A 17,299-nucleotide genomic window follows, 5' to 3' on the forward strand; every position below is an offset into this window, starting at 1 on the left:
ATTAATTTGAGGATATAAAAGCAAGGTGGAACTAACATACCATCAACACCCTGTAGGATAGGAGAGGAGAGAATGTAGTTAAAGCAAAATTTTTATAATGTTCAGGAGGTTAGAAATATTGATTAACATTAGAATTTATATCAAGAATGCAAGATAAACTTAATAGAGAAACTGCATTACTCATCTATTGCTTTGGGGGTTGTAAAATGGGACAGTTACTCTGGAAAATAGTTTGGCAGTTCTTTTCAAAACTTAAAATAGACTTACCCCATGATCCACCAGTTACATTTTTGGCATTTATCCCAGAGAAATGAACTTATTTTCATACAGAACTTGTACACAGTGTTCATAGCAGCTTTATTTATACAACCCCAAACAGGAAACTACTCAGAACGTCATTCAGTGGGTGAGTGGTTAAATAAATTGTGGTACATCCATACCATGGAATGCTACTCAGCATTTAAAAGGAATGGACTGTTGATCCAACAACTTGGATGAACCTCAAAGTGAATGCCAATTTTTAAAAAAGTATATAAACTGCGTGGTTCCATTTAAGTAGCACATGTAAATTAATATAATTCTATTTTTTAAATTAATATAATTCTAGAAATGGAGAACAGATGAGTGGTTGCTACAGGTTAGAGATGGGGAGGGGAAGAAGATGGGTGTATCAATAAAAGGGTAACACAAGGGAATCTTATGGTGATGGTACAGATGAGTATCTTGTTCTCACATACATCCACATACACACAAGTGCTAGCATAAATGGCAACATTTGAACAAGATCTTTACCAATGCCGATTTCTTGATTTTGATGTTTCATTATAGTTGTGGAAGATGTTAAATTTGAGGGAAGGCTGGGGGAAGAGTACCCAGGACCTACCTTTACATTTCTTTGCAGCCTACTGTGAGTAATGATTTAAAAATAAAAATTTTTTAAAACTTACAGTAATTACTAAAATAAAATGTATAACTTCCTAGCCAAAAGAGCAGGGGAAGGGGAAAAAAAAGAATGACCAACCAAGAGCCAACAAGATTGAGGAAAGGAGAAAATAGAAAGCAAAGAAAAAACAAAATAGCTACAAATACAAAGATGGTAAAAACAAACGAAAGTGTATTTATAATCACAATAAATAAAATGGACCAAACTTCCCATTTAACAGAAAGTTGAAGTTTTGTTTTTTTAGTTCAGTTATTTTCAATGTGTAAGAGGCCTGACTAAATATAATGACACAGAAATATTGAAAGTAAGAGATGTGGAAAGTGGCAAATATCCAAAGAAAACAGCTATATTATGGTAATATCAGATAAAAGAAACTTTAAATGTGAAAATGTTATTGACATTAAAAGAGTCAATATATAGTGATAAAAGGAACAATTAACTGAGAAGATAAAACAATACTGAACTTTTATATACCAATACTATAACACTTTATATTTTTTAAAGCAAAATTCAATATATTTAAAAGGAAAATGGATAAATCCATGTTCATAGTTAGATTTTTAATATACCTACATTGATATTAAGAGTAGAAAAGATCTGAGCAATGAATTGATGGGGAAAGGTCGATGGATAGATGGATGGATAGGTAGATACCAAAATATATATAGAATGTATTAGCCCAACATACAAACATACATGGAATACTTATAAAACTTGACCTTCGATTAGGTCACAAAATAAATTTCAGCTTATACCATACAGTAGGTCAAAAAGCAAGTGTTACTTTACACACAGGATGTTTTCTCCCCACAACTCAATAAAATTGAAAATTGGTAACAAAGTAATAACCAATACCCCCATTCATTTAGAAATATTAAAAAAACACGGGGCGCCTGGGTGGCTCAGTGGGTTAAGCCGCTGCCTTCGGCTCAGGTCATGATCTCGGGATCCTGGGATCGAGTCCCACATCGGGCTCTCTGCTCAGCAGGGATCCTGCTTCCCTCTCTCTCTCTGCCTGCCTCTCTATCTACTTGTGATCTCTCTCTGTCAAATAAATAAATAAAATCTTAAAAAAAAAAAAAAAAAACCTTTGAATAAGACCAAAGAAAACTACATGCCAAAAGTTAAACATGAAACTAAAACAGAGAGTGTACTTATGGAAAACCGTAGAGCTGCGCTTGTATATATTATTAGATAGGAAGAAAGAGGAAAAGCTAATGGGCTAAATGTCTAAATGAAGATGAAAAAAAATTCAGTAAACAAGGGTAAAAGCAAATCTAGGAAGGAAAAAAATTGATCTCTGTCAACCTGAGAAAAACATTATCCCAGGAAGGGAGAAGAGACTGTAAGAAAGCAAGCTACATTGGTGGTATTTTATTTCTTTGGGCCAAAAAAAAAAAAAAAAAAAAAAAAGTGTAAATACTTTGTGTATTAAAAATAATTCTTTAGGGATGCCTGAGTGGCTCAGTTGGTTAAACGTCTGCCTTTGGCTCAGATCATGATCCCAGAGTCCTGGGATCGAGTCCCACATCAAGGTCCCTGCTCAGCGGAGAGCCTGCTTCTCCTTCTATCTGCTTCTCCCCCTGCTCATAGATACGCTCGCATTCTCTCTTTCTCTCTCTGACAAATAAATGAATAAAATCTTTTTTTTATTATGATTTTTTATTTATTTGACACAGAGAGAGAGATCACAAGTAGGCAGAGAGAGAGAGGAAGCAGACTCCCTGCTGAGCAGAGAGCCCAATGCGGGGGGCCGATCTCAGGACCCTGGGATCATGACCTGAGCCAAAGGCAGAGGCTTAAACCACTGAGCCACCCAAGCACCCTAAATAAAATAAAATTAAAAAAAAAAAAAAAAAAGAATCCACAGCCAAATCCAAGATGATGTAGATTTATTCCTATGTTTCTTCCTGAGAATTTCATAGTTTTAGTTCTTAACTTGGGTCTTTGATTTGAATTAAATCTTATATATAGTTTATGATGAGCAGCTGTACCATTTAACCTCCTCCTCAGCAGTGCAAATGGGTTCCAATTTCTTCACATCTATCCAATACTTGTTACTTTCTGTTGGTGGTGGTTTTCTTAAATTGTAAACATTCGAATGGGTGTGAAGTGGTAGCTCATTGTGATTTCAGTTGGCATTTTCCTGGTGATTAGTGCTGTTGAATGTCTTTTCGTGTGCCTTTTGGCCATTTGTGTACCTTCTTTGGAGAAATGTCTATACTTGCCTATTTTTAATTGGGCTGTTAATCTGTTGTTGAATTGTAGGAGTTCTTTATGATGGATATCAATCTTTATCAGATACATGACTTGCAAATATATATTCCTGTTGTGTAGATTGCCTCTTCACTCTATTAATAGTGTCCTTTTAGATTTTATTTATTTGACAGACAGAGATCACAAGTAGGCAGAGAGACAGGCAGGGGGGGTGGGAAGCAGGCTTCCTGCTGAGCAGGGAGCCCGATGTGGGGCTCAATCCCAGGACCCTGGGATCATGACCTGAGCCAAAGGCAGAGGCTTTAACCCACTGAGCCACCCAGGCGCCCCATATAGTGTCCTTTGTTGAACAGAAGATTCTAATCTTGGTGAAGTCCAGCTTATGTGTTCTTTCTTTTGTTGCCTGTGCTTTTGGTGTCATATCTGAGCAATCATTGCCGATTTCTAAACACTCAGCCTGGTGGTATTTAAACTACTCAGTGAATGATTTAAAGAACTGAAGTAAGTCATTTCTATTCTATGATTTACTGTTATAATTATGGGAGATTTCATCATCATCCATTCAATCCCAAATTTCTTCTGAATCTTTATTTTCCTGATTACTGCCAAATGCATTCAATTATAAATTGAAAGCATGGAAATAGCACAATTGATTATGATACGGTTTTTCCCCATGAGGAATAGTGATCAAAATTATTGCCAAGTGCCTTTATTAGGAAAAGAAAATTCTTAACTGATTAAAGGCTATGGATATTATATATCAACTATTAAATGAGTTTTCAACTTTTCTGCTTCATTTTTAAAAACACTGAATTTCACTTCAGCACATATAATAGAGTTCTAAAACTTCAAAGACATTTTGCGTACTGAAAAGGGTTCCTTGTGGTTATAATATTCATTTGAAATTCAAATAACTCCTTGGAATTTGAAGCTAGCTAGGAGTTCTGTATTGTAAAAAAAAAAAAAAAAAAAAAAAAAGAGAGAGAGAGAGAGAGAGACAGGGAAGATCCCTGATACCATTGCTAATTTATACTGCTCTAAGATGTGACACATTTGTACCTAGATAGGAGCAGCAAACACATCTTCTGAAGTCATCAGATAATACATGCATTCTCTATAGTAAACATCTTAGACAATGTGTAAGAACTTATTTTTAAACCTCTTTTTTGTTCTGCTTTTAAACCATTATATACTTTTTCCAGCAAGTATTTTTCAAGAGCTCCTAATTTTGTAAAGTAGATGATGTAGATGATCCAATAGAAGCCTAAGACTTGGTCCTCTTCCCTCAACTTGCCATCCATCCATCCCTAGAAAGTAATGATGCCCAAGACAATATAAAAGAAGAAATACAAGCATTTGCCATATAGAGTCTCAGAAAGTAAGGATGGAGGGCAGTGGTGTGAACGGGTCTCAAGGAGGTGGACCTCAGCAGGCCAGGAGGGTGAAGTAGACTGAGGAAATGGACTGAGGAAGGGCCTGTTCTCTCTAGGCCAGAGGGCAGATAGGAGCCAAAGTGTGATGGACTGGAGAATGTTGTGTGCTGGGTACCTGAGGTAGAGGGTACATTAAATAGGCTGTGGCCAGTTGTCAGGTCAGAAAGAGGACAGATTATGGGGAGCTGGTATGGATTTTTATATATTCGATGTAGCGGAGTGCAGAGAAACACTGGGTTCTTGATCAGAGGAGCGGTGGGAAGATGTAGTCTCTCTCCCATGGAGATCACAGAACTTTAGAAGTAAAGGGATTTTGGAAACATCTTATTCAACATCTTCTTGTTTCCTGAGGCCAGGGAGCTAAAAATGACTTGCTCAGAGTCACCCATTAGAAAATAGATCTGAATCTCCAATACATCCTTGCTTCCAAGGCCAGCGATCTTTCCTTCATTCCACACTCTTCCAGAAAATAGTCAGAGAAGGGAGCGAGGGAGACCAGATGGGCAACAATTATGAAGTCCACACTTGAGGCAATAAACACCACGATCAGAGGCGTTGCTGAGGAACGTCAACTGAAAGGGCAAATAAGAAGCACCCTAGTGAGAAAAAGTCAGAACCCGGTAACTGTTTTCTTTATTTGAGCCAATGAGGCAGAAATCTAGAGAACCCAGTAAAGGATTGTGCTAGTTCTAAAAAATATTTGACTAAAGCGAAAAAGACAAATCCTAGTAAAACTACTATTCGTAATCCAAATGGCCCTGGCAAATGGGTGCTAAGTAAATATTTGCTAATGAACAAATAAATAAATGTATCAACTTAAATTTTGTTGGTTTTTGCTTTGTTTTGGGTTTTGGTTTTTGGGGGGGATGTTGTTTAGGAAGTAGCTTACAAGTGTTATTTTAACAAGAAAACTTTTTTTTTACAGATTCACCTGTTGGGAGTTTTGCTAGCCATTTTAGGAAATTTGGTAATGAGTATTTCCCTAAATATTCAGGTAAGAAGTAGTTTATTTTTCTAATGCTGTAGTTTGATCCAGGAACACATTATGACTTCAGGAGGCCTCGGGTACTTTTTGGGATCCTTCTTCCACAAAAATAAACAATTATATCTTTTGACCTCATTGATTAAAAAAAAAAAATTCTGATTGAAAAAAAAAATCAAATGTTTCTGTGGACCTCTTAATAATATTACATGGCAAAGGCAAGGTGCTTCAGTGGCTTGTGAATCTATACCACAAATTTGTACCTAAGATGTTCATAATCTTGGCACAAGCCAAGATTTATTTTTAATGTTTGTGCTTTCTTTTAGTACTTTTATTATTTTTTTAAAGTTTTTAAATGTAATGTAGAGGGGTACATATGTATTAATAGAAAGTACATTCAGCCATCATCAAATCAATAATGAAATAAAGCTTTATTTAATGGCCAATTTTCCAGGAATGTAGATGTTTCAAATACAAGGAAATACTCCAACCATGTGTAAACAAGGGTCTACCACCCGACCCCCTACTAGCAAAGCATCTGCCCTGCTATGTTACTATGGTAGCTATTTGACTCATCCATTGAAATCCCTTTTCCAAGGGGTTTTCTTGAGTAACTTTATTATTTTCATTTCATCAATGTTTATTTTGGCATCTGGACTTTATTTGACCTTCTAAAGGAAGTGTTGTGGTGTGGTGGACTAAAAGGGCACTTAATTCTTCAGCACACTGCTCATCTTTGGAGAGCAATTAGTAATGCTAATTTTACAGTTATGAAAATTAAGCAACATTCCTATATAAGGAAGGCCCTTTCCACACAAAATCCCCCATCAATGGCAGTGACTTCTGCAGTTAATATGTTTGGAACAAGCAGAAAACCATAATAATTGTTCTGTAATAATCTGTAAGTAAACTTTAAAAACCATGATGCAAATCCGTAGGACCAAAAATGTTCAAGGCAAGTTTTAATTGGATAGAATATGTTCTTACTTACTTTCTGATTTACTTCCAGAAATATTCTCATGTCCAGTTGGCGCACCAGGAACACCCAAGGCCCTACTTCAAGAGTGTGTTGTGGTGGGCTGGGGCTGCCCTCATGGCTGTGGGCGAGATGGGCAACTTCGCCGCCTACGGATTTGCTCCCATTACTCTCATCGCCCCATTAGGCTGTATGTCTGTCACAGGTGAGCCATTTCTCTGTGTTTTGACAAAAACAAATGTTTAGAGATCAGAATAATTGGCAAAAAAAAACATATAATATGAACAACACAGGAATAAAAGAAGAAAGTCGACTTCCTGCTTTCTTAGCACTTGGAAAAATTACCCTGATCCGCAGTCAGGCTGCCCCTTACCCATGAAGGCACCTGCACTTTGTAACTGTAGTATTTATGTTTAAAAGCCCGATTTCCAGTGTCTGCATCTTAATAAATTAACAGGAACAGCAAATGTTGTATCATGCTTTTTAAATTATCAATGAATTATCTAAAAGGGTTTGTGATGCATCGTGCTTTTATTCATATGTGAAACTGACATTACATGTACTTAGAGTGTTTGATGCCTGGTCTTGACTCCATAGTTCAGTATCTCTTTTACACTAAGAATTAAATATTGGCAGGTTGGGTGGGGGGGACACCTGGATGGCTCAGTCGGTTAAGCCTCTGCCTTTAGCCCAGGTCATAATCCCAGTATCCTGGGATCAGGTGCTGCATCAGATTCCCTGCTCATGGTGGGGGTAGGGGGTCCTTCTCCCTCTCCCTCTGCCCCTCCTCCCTGCACCATCTCTCTCTCTCAAATAAATAGATAAATAATCCTTTAAATAATCCTTTTTTTTTAAAAAAAATTAAATATTGGGGCTCCTGGGTGACTCAGTTTGTTAAGCATCTGCTTCTGGATTTAGGTTTAGCTCATGATCTCAGGATTGTGGGATGGAGCCCTGTGGGCTCCGTGTTAGGCCTGGAGCCGCTTAAGATACTCTCTCTGAAGACAACTATCATATGATCTCCCTGATATGAGGAAGTGGAAATGCAACATGGGGGGTTAGGGGAATAGGAGAAGAATAAATGAAACAAGATGGGATTGGGAGGGAGACAAACCATAAGTGACTCTTAATCTCACAAAACAAACTGAGAGTTACTGGGAGAGGGGGAGGGGGTTATGGACATTGGGGAGGGTATGTGCTATGGTGAGTGCTGTGAAGTGTGTAAACCCGGCAATTCACAGACCTGTACCCCTGAGGATAAAAATACATTATATGTTTATAAAAAAAGTAAGAAATAAATTAAAAATTTTTAAAAAAAAGATACTCTCTCTGCCCCTACCCCTGCTCACGTGCTCACATCCTTGCACACTCTCTCTCTAAAATAAATAAATATATCTTTTAAAAGAAGAATTAAATATTGGTTATTCTACGTTACTATAAGAATGTGTAATTTTATAGTACTGTCAGAGTTAACCTACTTTCAAAATTTATGATTTACTAAATATATCTAGAAAAGAGAATATGAGATGTTGCTAAAGACTAAAAAAATAAAAGAGCAAAAATCACTGCTAAAAAGATGAATACATTTTCTAAGCCTTGTTAAAATCAAAATCTTTTTAGTTTTACTCTTTATTTGCTGCTATGGCAACAGCATGTTTTTAAATGTGAATTTGAAGCCTCCACTGAAGTAGAAAGGAGTTGATGGTTATTGTCTGGTAACAACTAGATCAAGCGTAAGATGCACTCACACACTCCAATTTAATATTTCTCCTTTAAAAATGTGATATTCTTAAAGAAAGCATAGTTTAAACCAAATAATATATTTTCAAAAAGAATTTATTTTGATAGTAGTTTCCCCCTCTTGATCGCTCAAAATATTGTATTTAAAATATTTTCATGGTATACTGTAGTAGAATATCTAGCAAAGAACACTTTTTCAGCTTTCTAGAAATTCCTCAGTTAAAATTGCCATATCCTGTTATTACTCTGAATAGGCACACCATTTATGTAATCGTTGCTGTTTTTAACATTCTAATAAAATGAGCAATTTTAACATATCTTCTCTTTGATACACATACCATGTACATAGACATTGTGGATTTCTTCTTTCTTCTCAAAATCTGAGAAATAATAGATAAAAGACCTAGTTATATTGTAACCTTGGGACCTCTATAGGCTGCAGTTATTCTAAAAATGTATTATTCTTCATAATGACTATATATTTAGAGCTGGTTTTCATTTTTTATTTCTTGTTTTTGCTTCATGCTTAGCTTCCATGAAATAGGCAAAAATGTGTCGGGGAGTATAAACAGAAACCTGGGGGATGGTTGAGTGTACCACCTGATAATGAAATTCTCCATTTATCTCGAGCCTCCCAGGTACTGGTAATCCTTTTTTCTGGGAACAAGAAAAAGAGAGCTATTCCACCTAGCCCAAAGAAAGGGGAGTGTGGCTGGATTTATTGCAATGATCAGGGATTTCACAGAAATGAAGTACAGCCAGGCCCTGTTGGGACCTCAAGTGAGAATTTGGAAGTTGCCAGAGATTAAGGGTCTCTTGATACCCCTCGCAGACCTTCAGGGAAGCTGCCTGTGAAGCTGCTCATCTTGGCCTGACTTGCTCAAAGCTCCCATTAATAGTAAGAAGTTTAAGTTTTCCCACTCACCTTAGACAGTGTCCTGTCCTCCCCAAGTCCCCATGGGGCCAGTATACCTACTTTCAAACTCTGAGCCCACTGGTTTGACAGATGGGACTTTCTCAATGTTACAGATCATTTTTCATTCTGTGCTCTTGGCCCCAATTAATATTTCAATGTTAAAACATTTTTAGCAACCTCCCTCTCTGCCCATAAAATGATTCAAAGAAGTAAAAAAAACAAAAACAAAGACAAAAAACTTATAGCCTCAAATACAAACCATTTCCTACTTTACAATCTTTGCAAACAGCAATATATGCTTGTAATATTCCCACAGCATTCTGGAGCCGAATTTAGGTTCCTGTGAAGTGTTTTGGGTGGGTTATGGGCCATTGGTGATTGGCAATATTCCCCAGAACAAACCGCTACCACCCTGAGATTCTTTATGAAGATTCTAGAAACTCTAAAGGACTTGAAGCAAAAAAGGAAAGTATTTTTAAAATAGCCATATCATATGGCTCTGTGTACAGATGAGACAGAAGAGTGTCCATGTTTTTCTGTGCTGGAATTTTTCCTCTTATTATTTCTTGGGAGATTCATGAAAGAAATCAAACTTCCTTCTGAGTTTTAAGAAAACAGACCAAAAAAGATATTGTATTTTGCATGGAATGGGAGTTTGCAAATTCTTTTCTGTCTTTCTTCTATTTTTTGTTTTTATTTTTTTTTAAAAAAAAAGGAAAGAAAATTTTAAAAAGCTGGACCTCCAAAGTAGGGTAGTTTTCTTCTGTCTTCCTTCCTCTGCTTAGGTGATCTGGTTCACACCAGCCCCGTGCTCCTTTCACCCTTCCAGAAGTAAGGAGAGATCCCATGTAGGTCATCCTGTGTTCTGATCTCACTGCACGCAATACGCCAGGCCTGCTAATATGTCAGACCCACTGTCTTGTCTTACCTCATCAAAATTCTTTTTCCCTTTGTAACTTCAATTGAACAGATTGTTCTCAGGACTAGTGTGGAAGAAATACTATGATAAGCATTATGGCTCTTTCAGTTTGGGCTCTTCCCACGTGGCGGTCTCCAGCCATCTTCCTGTCTATCCTTTCTTTCCCCTTCTGTGTGCATGTGTTCTGCTGACCCCGCCGCCACGCTCACCTAGAAGCAGCCAGTCCTCAAACACTATTTTACCGGTGGCTCCAAAGGTGTTCTGAGAAACAAAGAGCTCCACGATCAGAAAGATCTCTGCCGTATTGGATTTTCAGTGTTAGCCCAGTTTCATGAGGGCAGGGCTCAGCGGGGCGCTGCCCAGGACAGGCCCACGCACACTGAGTCTCCCAGAGACAGATGCAGTAGGCCGGGTTTCCAGAACCTGCTGACCACGCAACATTTTTACATAAAGCACCTGCAAAGGACAGCAGTTCCGCAGAAAACCCTGTAAGGAATTCTTAAGGCATTGCTCACGTAAGTAATTACCCAATCTGCACTGCCTGACTCGGGCTAGTTATCCAGCCTGCCGGAGTCTCAAGGATTGGATATTGGGCCGTAATCCTGGCAGATCTGAACGCCCAGGCCTGGGTCTGGCTTTTGGAAAATATCAGAGCCCTGGTATCCTTGTGTCACCTTGCACTTTGAATCTATTTTTCTCACTAAAAAATAGGTCCAAAGGCTCATTCTGACTAATGCGCTCGTTATGCTGGCAAGGTGGTTAATTCTGGATGTTGACTTGTGTTTGTGTTTCCATTAATTAAGAAAGCTTAATGGATGTTTTTCCTTTTTCTTTTCTTTTTTTAAGATTTTATTTATTTATTTATTTATTTATTTATTTATTTTAGAGAGGGAGAGAGAGCAAGTGAGTAGGGGGAGGAGAGAGGGAGAGGGACAAACCGACTCTGCGTGCACTGAGCATGAAGCCCAACACAGGGCTTGATCTCACAACCCTGAGATCATGACCTGAGCCGAAATCCATACTCGGACACTTGCTTACCCGACTGAGCCCCCCAGGTGCCCCTTAACAGATGTTTTCAATTTCGTCTACAGCCTAGGCTGGATATTTGTCCCAATAAAACAGGGCAGTTAAGTGGTCAGGAACACACGCTCTGGGGCCACACAGCCAGCTCTAGGATTCACATCTCAGTTCTGCCACAGGAAAGCTCTGTGACCTCACACAAGTAGTATAAACAGGTTGAAGCCTCAGATCCCTAATCTGCAAAATGGGGAGAGAAAAGAGTTCTTACCTCAGAAGTTGTCCTGGTGGGGCGGGGGGAGGGAGGGTTGGCAGGAACAGAATAAACACAAACACCTAAGAACAGTGTTGGACACAGACTACAGTGTTTGACATAATGACAACTCTAGTGATTGTCACTGTAACTTACAGTAATTATGATCACTCAGAAACAAAGCACGTTATTCTTTCTAAGGGCGTCTGTTCCCCAGCTCCAAAAGATGGCTGATGATTAAATTCTCTAAAATGGAGGAGCCCATTTAAGAGAAGCTCTTTATTGTTCTAACCCATGTAATAGTTTTCAGGGAGTGGAAAAGTAGGATCCTCGCAGCTCATGGGTTCAGCCACTGAACTGCAATTACCCTTTGACTTCTCCACACCCTACCTACCAAAACATGTTGGAAAATACCAGAATTTCTGGATAACCGACCAAGACAAAATACGTTAAACACACTCAGATATTTGTCAGAGGAAAAGCATGGCAGCCTGAGGTGTGTGTGTGACTTCGTGTCTTTTCACGCTGGCTTCATAGCACTTTTGTGTACTTGCTAATTGACTTCAGAGAGGCTGAAGGACCAGTTTCTTTCAGGCCTAACTGCAATTTGGGAATGTGTGTTTGGAGAAACTATTATTCCAGAAATCGAGTGAAAAGAAAGAAGTTGGATATTCTGTGCAGTTTGTAATAAAATTTTAAACTACTGCTAATCCTTCCCTCCCCAGAAGGCCTTTCTTGGCTTCTAGACTAAATTAAACAGGCTTATTCTCTATTCCCTTAACACTCCACGTGGGCCCTCTTCCTTTCTATGTGGTGCCTTTTTGTGACTAGAAGAAGTTAGCCTTTCTCATGCTGCTTTATTTCTCTTTGTCTGGAAATTATTATAGTATGGTGATGTCATTAGTACAGGACACTTTGGTACCACCTGTCATAAAATTGTTCTGAAAAATACACAAATCGATAAAATGGGCGATGTGCTTCCTCAGACGTTGTGTCTTTGTGCACTCTGCCACCTGCTCAAACACACACAGCAGTCCTGGTCCTGCGTTTCCCCTCCGTCGACTTTCATCATTCTCATGATGACCTGCTTAATGTCTTTTCCTCACCATTTAACTGAGACCCAGGGGACATGGCTGTGTATGTCTGCTTGCTTTCCATCTTTTTTCTCCAGGAAAGCAGAGTGCAGGGAAATCATATAACACAGCTTTGTAGACCTGGTTTGAATTTGAAGTTTGATAGAATGAGGATAGGATGTTCTGTTCTAGGGTGTTAGAAGACAAAAACACTTACTTAAAAGCATGATAGTTGAGCATTTCATTGCAAGGAGCTCATGGAAATTCATTTCTGTACATGCTTAAAAGTTTATAAGCTTGTCTTCTGGGGGTTAAGTTAAATTATTTGTGCATCTACAAAGTCCAACCTTACATTTAATGTTTTCCTTTTTTCCTGTCATCCTCATGGTGTATCTATGCTCTGCTTAAGCATTGGAAAAGAGGATGCAGCCATCAATAGTCAAAAGAATTGAAGTCCCATGGAATTAAGGAAATTCATGGTAGACCTTAGTCAGTATAAAATTAATTTTTCTGGGGGTGGCAAGGGAGATTGTTGCAGGGGCAAGGAGGGTGGGAGAAACAGAACATAATGAAAACACCAATGACAATTTTCAGTTCTGTACCCCTGAGTGTATTGACTTAAAGTAATCAGAAGAGAGTTCACAGAATACACCACCCTCTTCCAAGTTAAATTCAGGCAGAACTTTAGAAGTAAAGGTAAGAAACGAGTATGGAATGAGCAGCCGCTATGCCGGTAATGTATGAGACACATAAACTTGCTATTTTGCTTCATTCTTGCCCAGATGACTAGAAGCCGGTAATGAATAGATTAGGCTTGAGATGAATTACATGAGATCAAACACTTGGAATTTTACATGGAATGATAGAATCAATAACAGCAAGGTCTCCTTGGCCCTGGCAAAATTTCCTAAGAGAAGTAGTCACCGTGTGACTGGGCTAATTCAGATGACGGCCAGAGAGCCAACTGCACCGAGAAAATGAGGAGAGAATGAGACATATGACCGATAAGTCTTTTCCATCTCCCATTTTTCCCCAACATACTGGCTTCGGCTCAAATGGAAATTCATGGTGTGAAATATATGTTGTTTCATGTATCTGTCTTGTGCTGTGATGGAACTCTGAGCTGAAGTGTGTCTGTAATCCATTAGGCGATGGTCATAGTGTAGCCAGAAAACCCTGGTGAGGCCTTTGGAACTCTAAAGAAGTCATCTCAAGCAGAAACTTTGGCCTCCAAGATTTTTATTAGAAACAAATGAAAGGAAACATAAACAGACCAATAAGCAAGTGACCTGTAGCATTCCATGAACCTAGATGCTACGAATTCTCCCAGACCTCCAGAGTCCCGTGCTTAGTGCCAGGCTGGATGAGATCACTGGAGCTCCAGACCACAGGGGCTGCCTGTGGGCACTGCACATGGGCATTTATTTTAATGTCGGAAATATACAGAAAAAAAATCCCTTTTTTTGGTGGCTTGCTGAGTTGTCTGTTTTAGCAGATTTGTCCCCAAATTTCAGAGCACAGGACGAAGCCCTGAAGTTCTCATTTTATGTCTGCTCATGCACTCAGCTGAAAGCATCCCTAAAACCTAAAAAGCTCTATTCGTAAGGTCCTTCCCACTCATACTGATTTTTTGAGGACGCCATAAATATTTCTAGAGAAATTACTCCTGCTGAAGAAATACGCTATTATATAAATTTATAATACAGAGTTAATCTTCTCAATAATAGAGTTTTTACTTTTTTGGAGTCTTTTCAAGTGTAATCACTAATGTGTGTCAAGAAAAATGTAGAAATGAAAGAATGATTACTCTTAATCCAGGTGAGTTTCCTTATTTGAAATTATACAAATTACCTATGAACTATTTCTGCAGTATCTTCAATAAATGACAATAGCAATATTTTTTATTAACATGAATTACTTGACAATTGTATTCCTGCCAATATGATAGAGCAACTTTTTTTCTCTACAAAGAAACATTTCTCAAACCGTCACATCCTCAGACTTTCAAATCCAAACTCCATGGAGTACGTTGTAATTGACATACATTCCCCCTACAATGCTACAACTAAGAGGGAATAATAATTTGGGGGTAGTTAGTACCGCCATACGGTTATAGTTGATTGAGCCTGGGAGCGGGCTGAATGTGTCCATATGTTTGAAGCTTGATTGTGAGTGATGGGAAAGTGCTTTAGTGGTTCGCTTTTTAGCAGTGCAATAAAGTTGCCATTATAAGTGGTCAGAAACCGCAAGCTAGATATTTACATATGAGGATCTGTTTGTAGCATTATGATATAAATATGTTCTTTTCATGTCACTATCTTTTTACAAAAGGGTTTCCTTTACTACTTTGTTTTCTGCTTGCCCATTGTGTAAAAATATACCCCAGTTTCTCTTCAGATCATAGAGGTTAAACAAAAAATTGGATGACACTAAATGAAAATTGATGAAACGTTCACTGTGGGCTAGATGAGATTCCAAAAACTGGTGTCCTTTAGGTCAGATCTGAACTTTGCTGTGTTTTGTTTGGCTTAAACAGTGCTTTGAAAGACTATAAACTAATTTCCCATGTTTAAAAATTGGACCATGACACACAAAAACTGGTTTGCCTTAAAGAATCAGACGTGGTAGTCCTGGACTTGCATTTGACTAGGGCTGAATTACGGCTGTTACCTTTCACTGGTCTTATATAATCTAGGTCACCAGTCCTCATAGCTACAGCAACCCACCCTCATCACACCAGTCTACCATCCACAGCCCATCCCCCTTCATTGCCCCAACCCACCACCTTCATTATTTTGCCCTCTGTAGAAGATTGCCTAATTGGCCCTGTAAACATTTGAATTCATAACCCATGGACCAAAGGTTTTTTAATTTTGTTTTGTTTTATTTTTTACAACTGAATCAGATAAGAATATTATATCCATAATCAGAGTTGAATAAAGTGTAATTGATTGTTTTAGTTCAGGGTTAAATTTGCCTTTTTTTTTTTTTAGAGAGATTTTATTATTTGACACAGAGAGAGATCACAAATAGGCAGAAAGGCAGGCAGAGAGAAAGAGGAGGAAGCAGGCTCCCCGCTGAGCAGAGAGCCCGATGCAGGACTTGATCCCAGGACCCTGGGATCATGACCTGAGCTGAAGGCAGAGGCTTTAACCCACTGAGCCACCCAGGTGCTCCTTAAATTTGCCTTTTGAGGAGTAGTCACAATTGTGTGAAAAAGAATAAAATACCTAGGAGTAAATTTAACCAAGGAGGTAAGAGACCTGTACACTGAAAACTATAAGACATTGATGAAAGAAAAGAAAGAAGACACAAATAAATGGGAAGATAGTCTGTGCTCAAGGACTGGAAGCATTCTTATTGTTAAAATGTCCATACTACCCAAAGCAATCTACAGGTTCAATGTAATCCCTATTAAAATTCCAGTGGCATTTTTTACATAGCTAGGAAAGACAATGCTAAAATTTGTATGGAACCACAAGACTCCAAATAGCCAAAGGCATCTTAAGAAAGAAGAACAAAGCTGGAGGCATCATGCTGCCTGATTTCAAACCACATTACACAGCTATAGTAATCAAAACTGCATGGTATGTCATAAAAACAGACGCAGATCAACGGAACAAAAGAGAGAGCCCAGAAATACACCCGGCATTTATGTTTAATTAATTTACTACAAAGGGACCAAGAATATACATTGGAGAAAGGCCAGTCTCTTCAACAAATGGTGCTGGGAAAACTGCACAGGCACACGCAGAAGAATGAAACCGGCCCGTTATTTTACACAAAAATTGACTCAAAATGGATTAAAGACTTGAATCAAGACCTGAAGCCACGAAACTCCTAGAGGAAAATGTAGGCAGTAAGACCCTTGACACTGGGCTTGGCATGTTTTTTTTGGATTCGACACCAAAAGCAAAGGCAACAAAAGCAAAAATGAACAGGTGGGACTAGGTCAAACTAAAAAGCTTCTGCACAGCAAAGGAAACTGTCAACAAAATGAAGATGCGAGCTACTCAAAGGGAGAAAATACTTGCAAACTATATATCTAATGAGGCATTAGCATCCAAAATACATTAAGAAGTCACATAACTCCACAGCAAAAACAACAAATGACTCAATTTTAAAATGGGCACAGGATCTGAATAGACTCTCTTCAAAGAAAACGTGCAGATTCCCAACAAGCACATATAAAGATGCTGAACATCACTAATCAGTAGGGGATGGCAAATCAAAACCACAGTGTGGTACCACCTGACCTGTTAGAATGCTGTCATCAAAAGATAAGAAGTAACAAGTGTTGACAGGGATGTGGGGGAAAAAAGAACCCTTGTGCAGTATTGGTGATAAGGTCAATTGGTGTAGCCGCTTTGGAAAACAAGATGGAGATTCCTCAAAACTTAAAAATAGAATCACCATATTATCCAGCAATTCCACTTCTGGGTATTTATCTAAAGAAACAAAAACAGTGACTTTAAAAGATAAATGCATCTCCATGTTCATTGCAGGATTATTTACAATAAGATACAGAAACAATCCAGGTGTCTGTCAGTGGATTAATAAAGAAAAATAAGGTATTAATACACAATGGAATATTACTCAACCATGAAAAAGAATGAAATCTTATCATTTGTGACAACATGGATGGACCTTGAGGGCATTCTGCTAAGTGAAATAAGCCAAAGAAAGACTAATACCATATGATCTCACTTCTATGTGAAATCTTAAAAAACAAACAAAAAAACCAAGCTTATAGATACAGAGAATAGACTGGTGGTTGCCGGGAGCAGGGAGGGCGGTGGGTGAAATGGGTGAAGGGAGTCAAAAGGTACA

At 38.4% G+C, this 17,299-nt stretch overlaps 1 protein-coding gene across 1 annotated transcript in view; it reads left to right on the forward strand.

The window, feature by feature from the left end:
* The window catches only part of NIPAL2 (NIPA like domain containing 2), a 71,731-nt gene that overhangs the window by 14,542 nt on the left and 39,890 nt on the right, over window positions 1-17,299 (forward strand). Inside the window, exons 2-3 of the mRNA XM_045980164.1 lie at window positions 5,519-5,587; window positions 6,585-6,756. Coding sequence (XP_045836120.1) covers window positions 5,519-5,587; window positions 6,585-6,756 — 241 coding nt within the window. The remainder of the gene's footprint in view (window positions 1-5,518; window positions 5,588-6,584; window positions 6,757-17,299) is intronic.

The sequence above is a fragment of the Meles meles genome, chromosome 1 (assembly GCF_922984935.1).
Source record: "Meles meles chromosome 1, mMelMel3.1 paternal haplotype, whole genome shotgun sequence".
In the NCBI taxonomy this organism is placed as follows: domain Eukaryota; kingdom Metazoa; phylum Chordata; class Mammalia; order Carnivora; family Mustelidae; genus Meles; species Meles meles.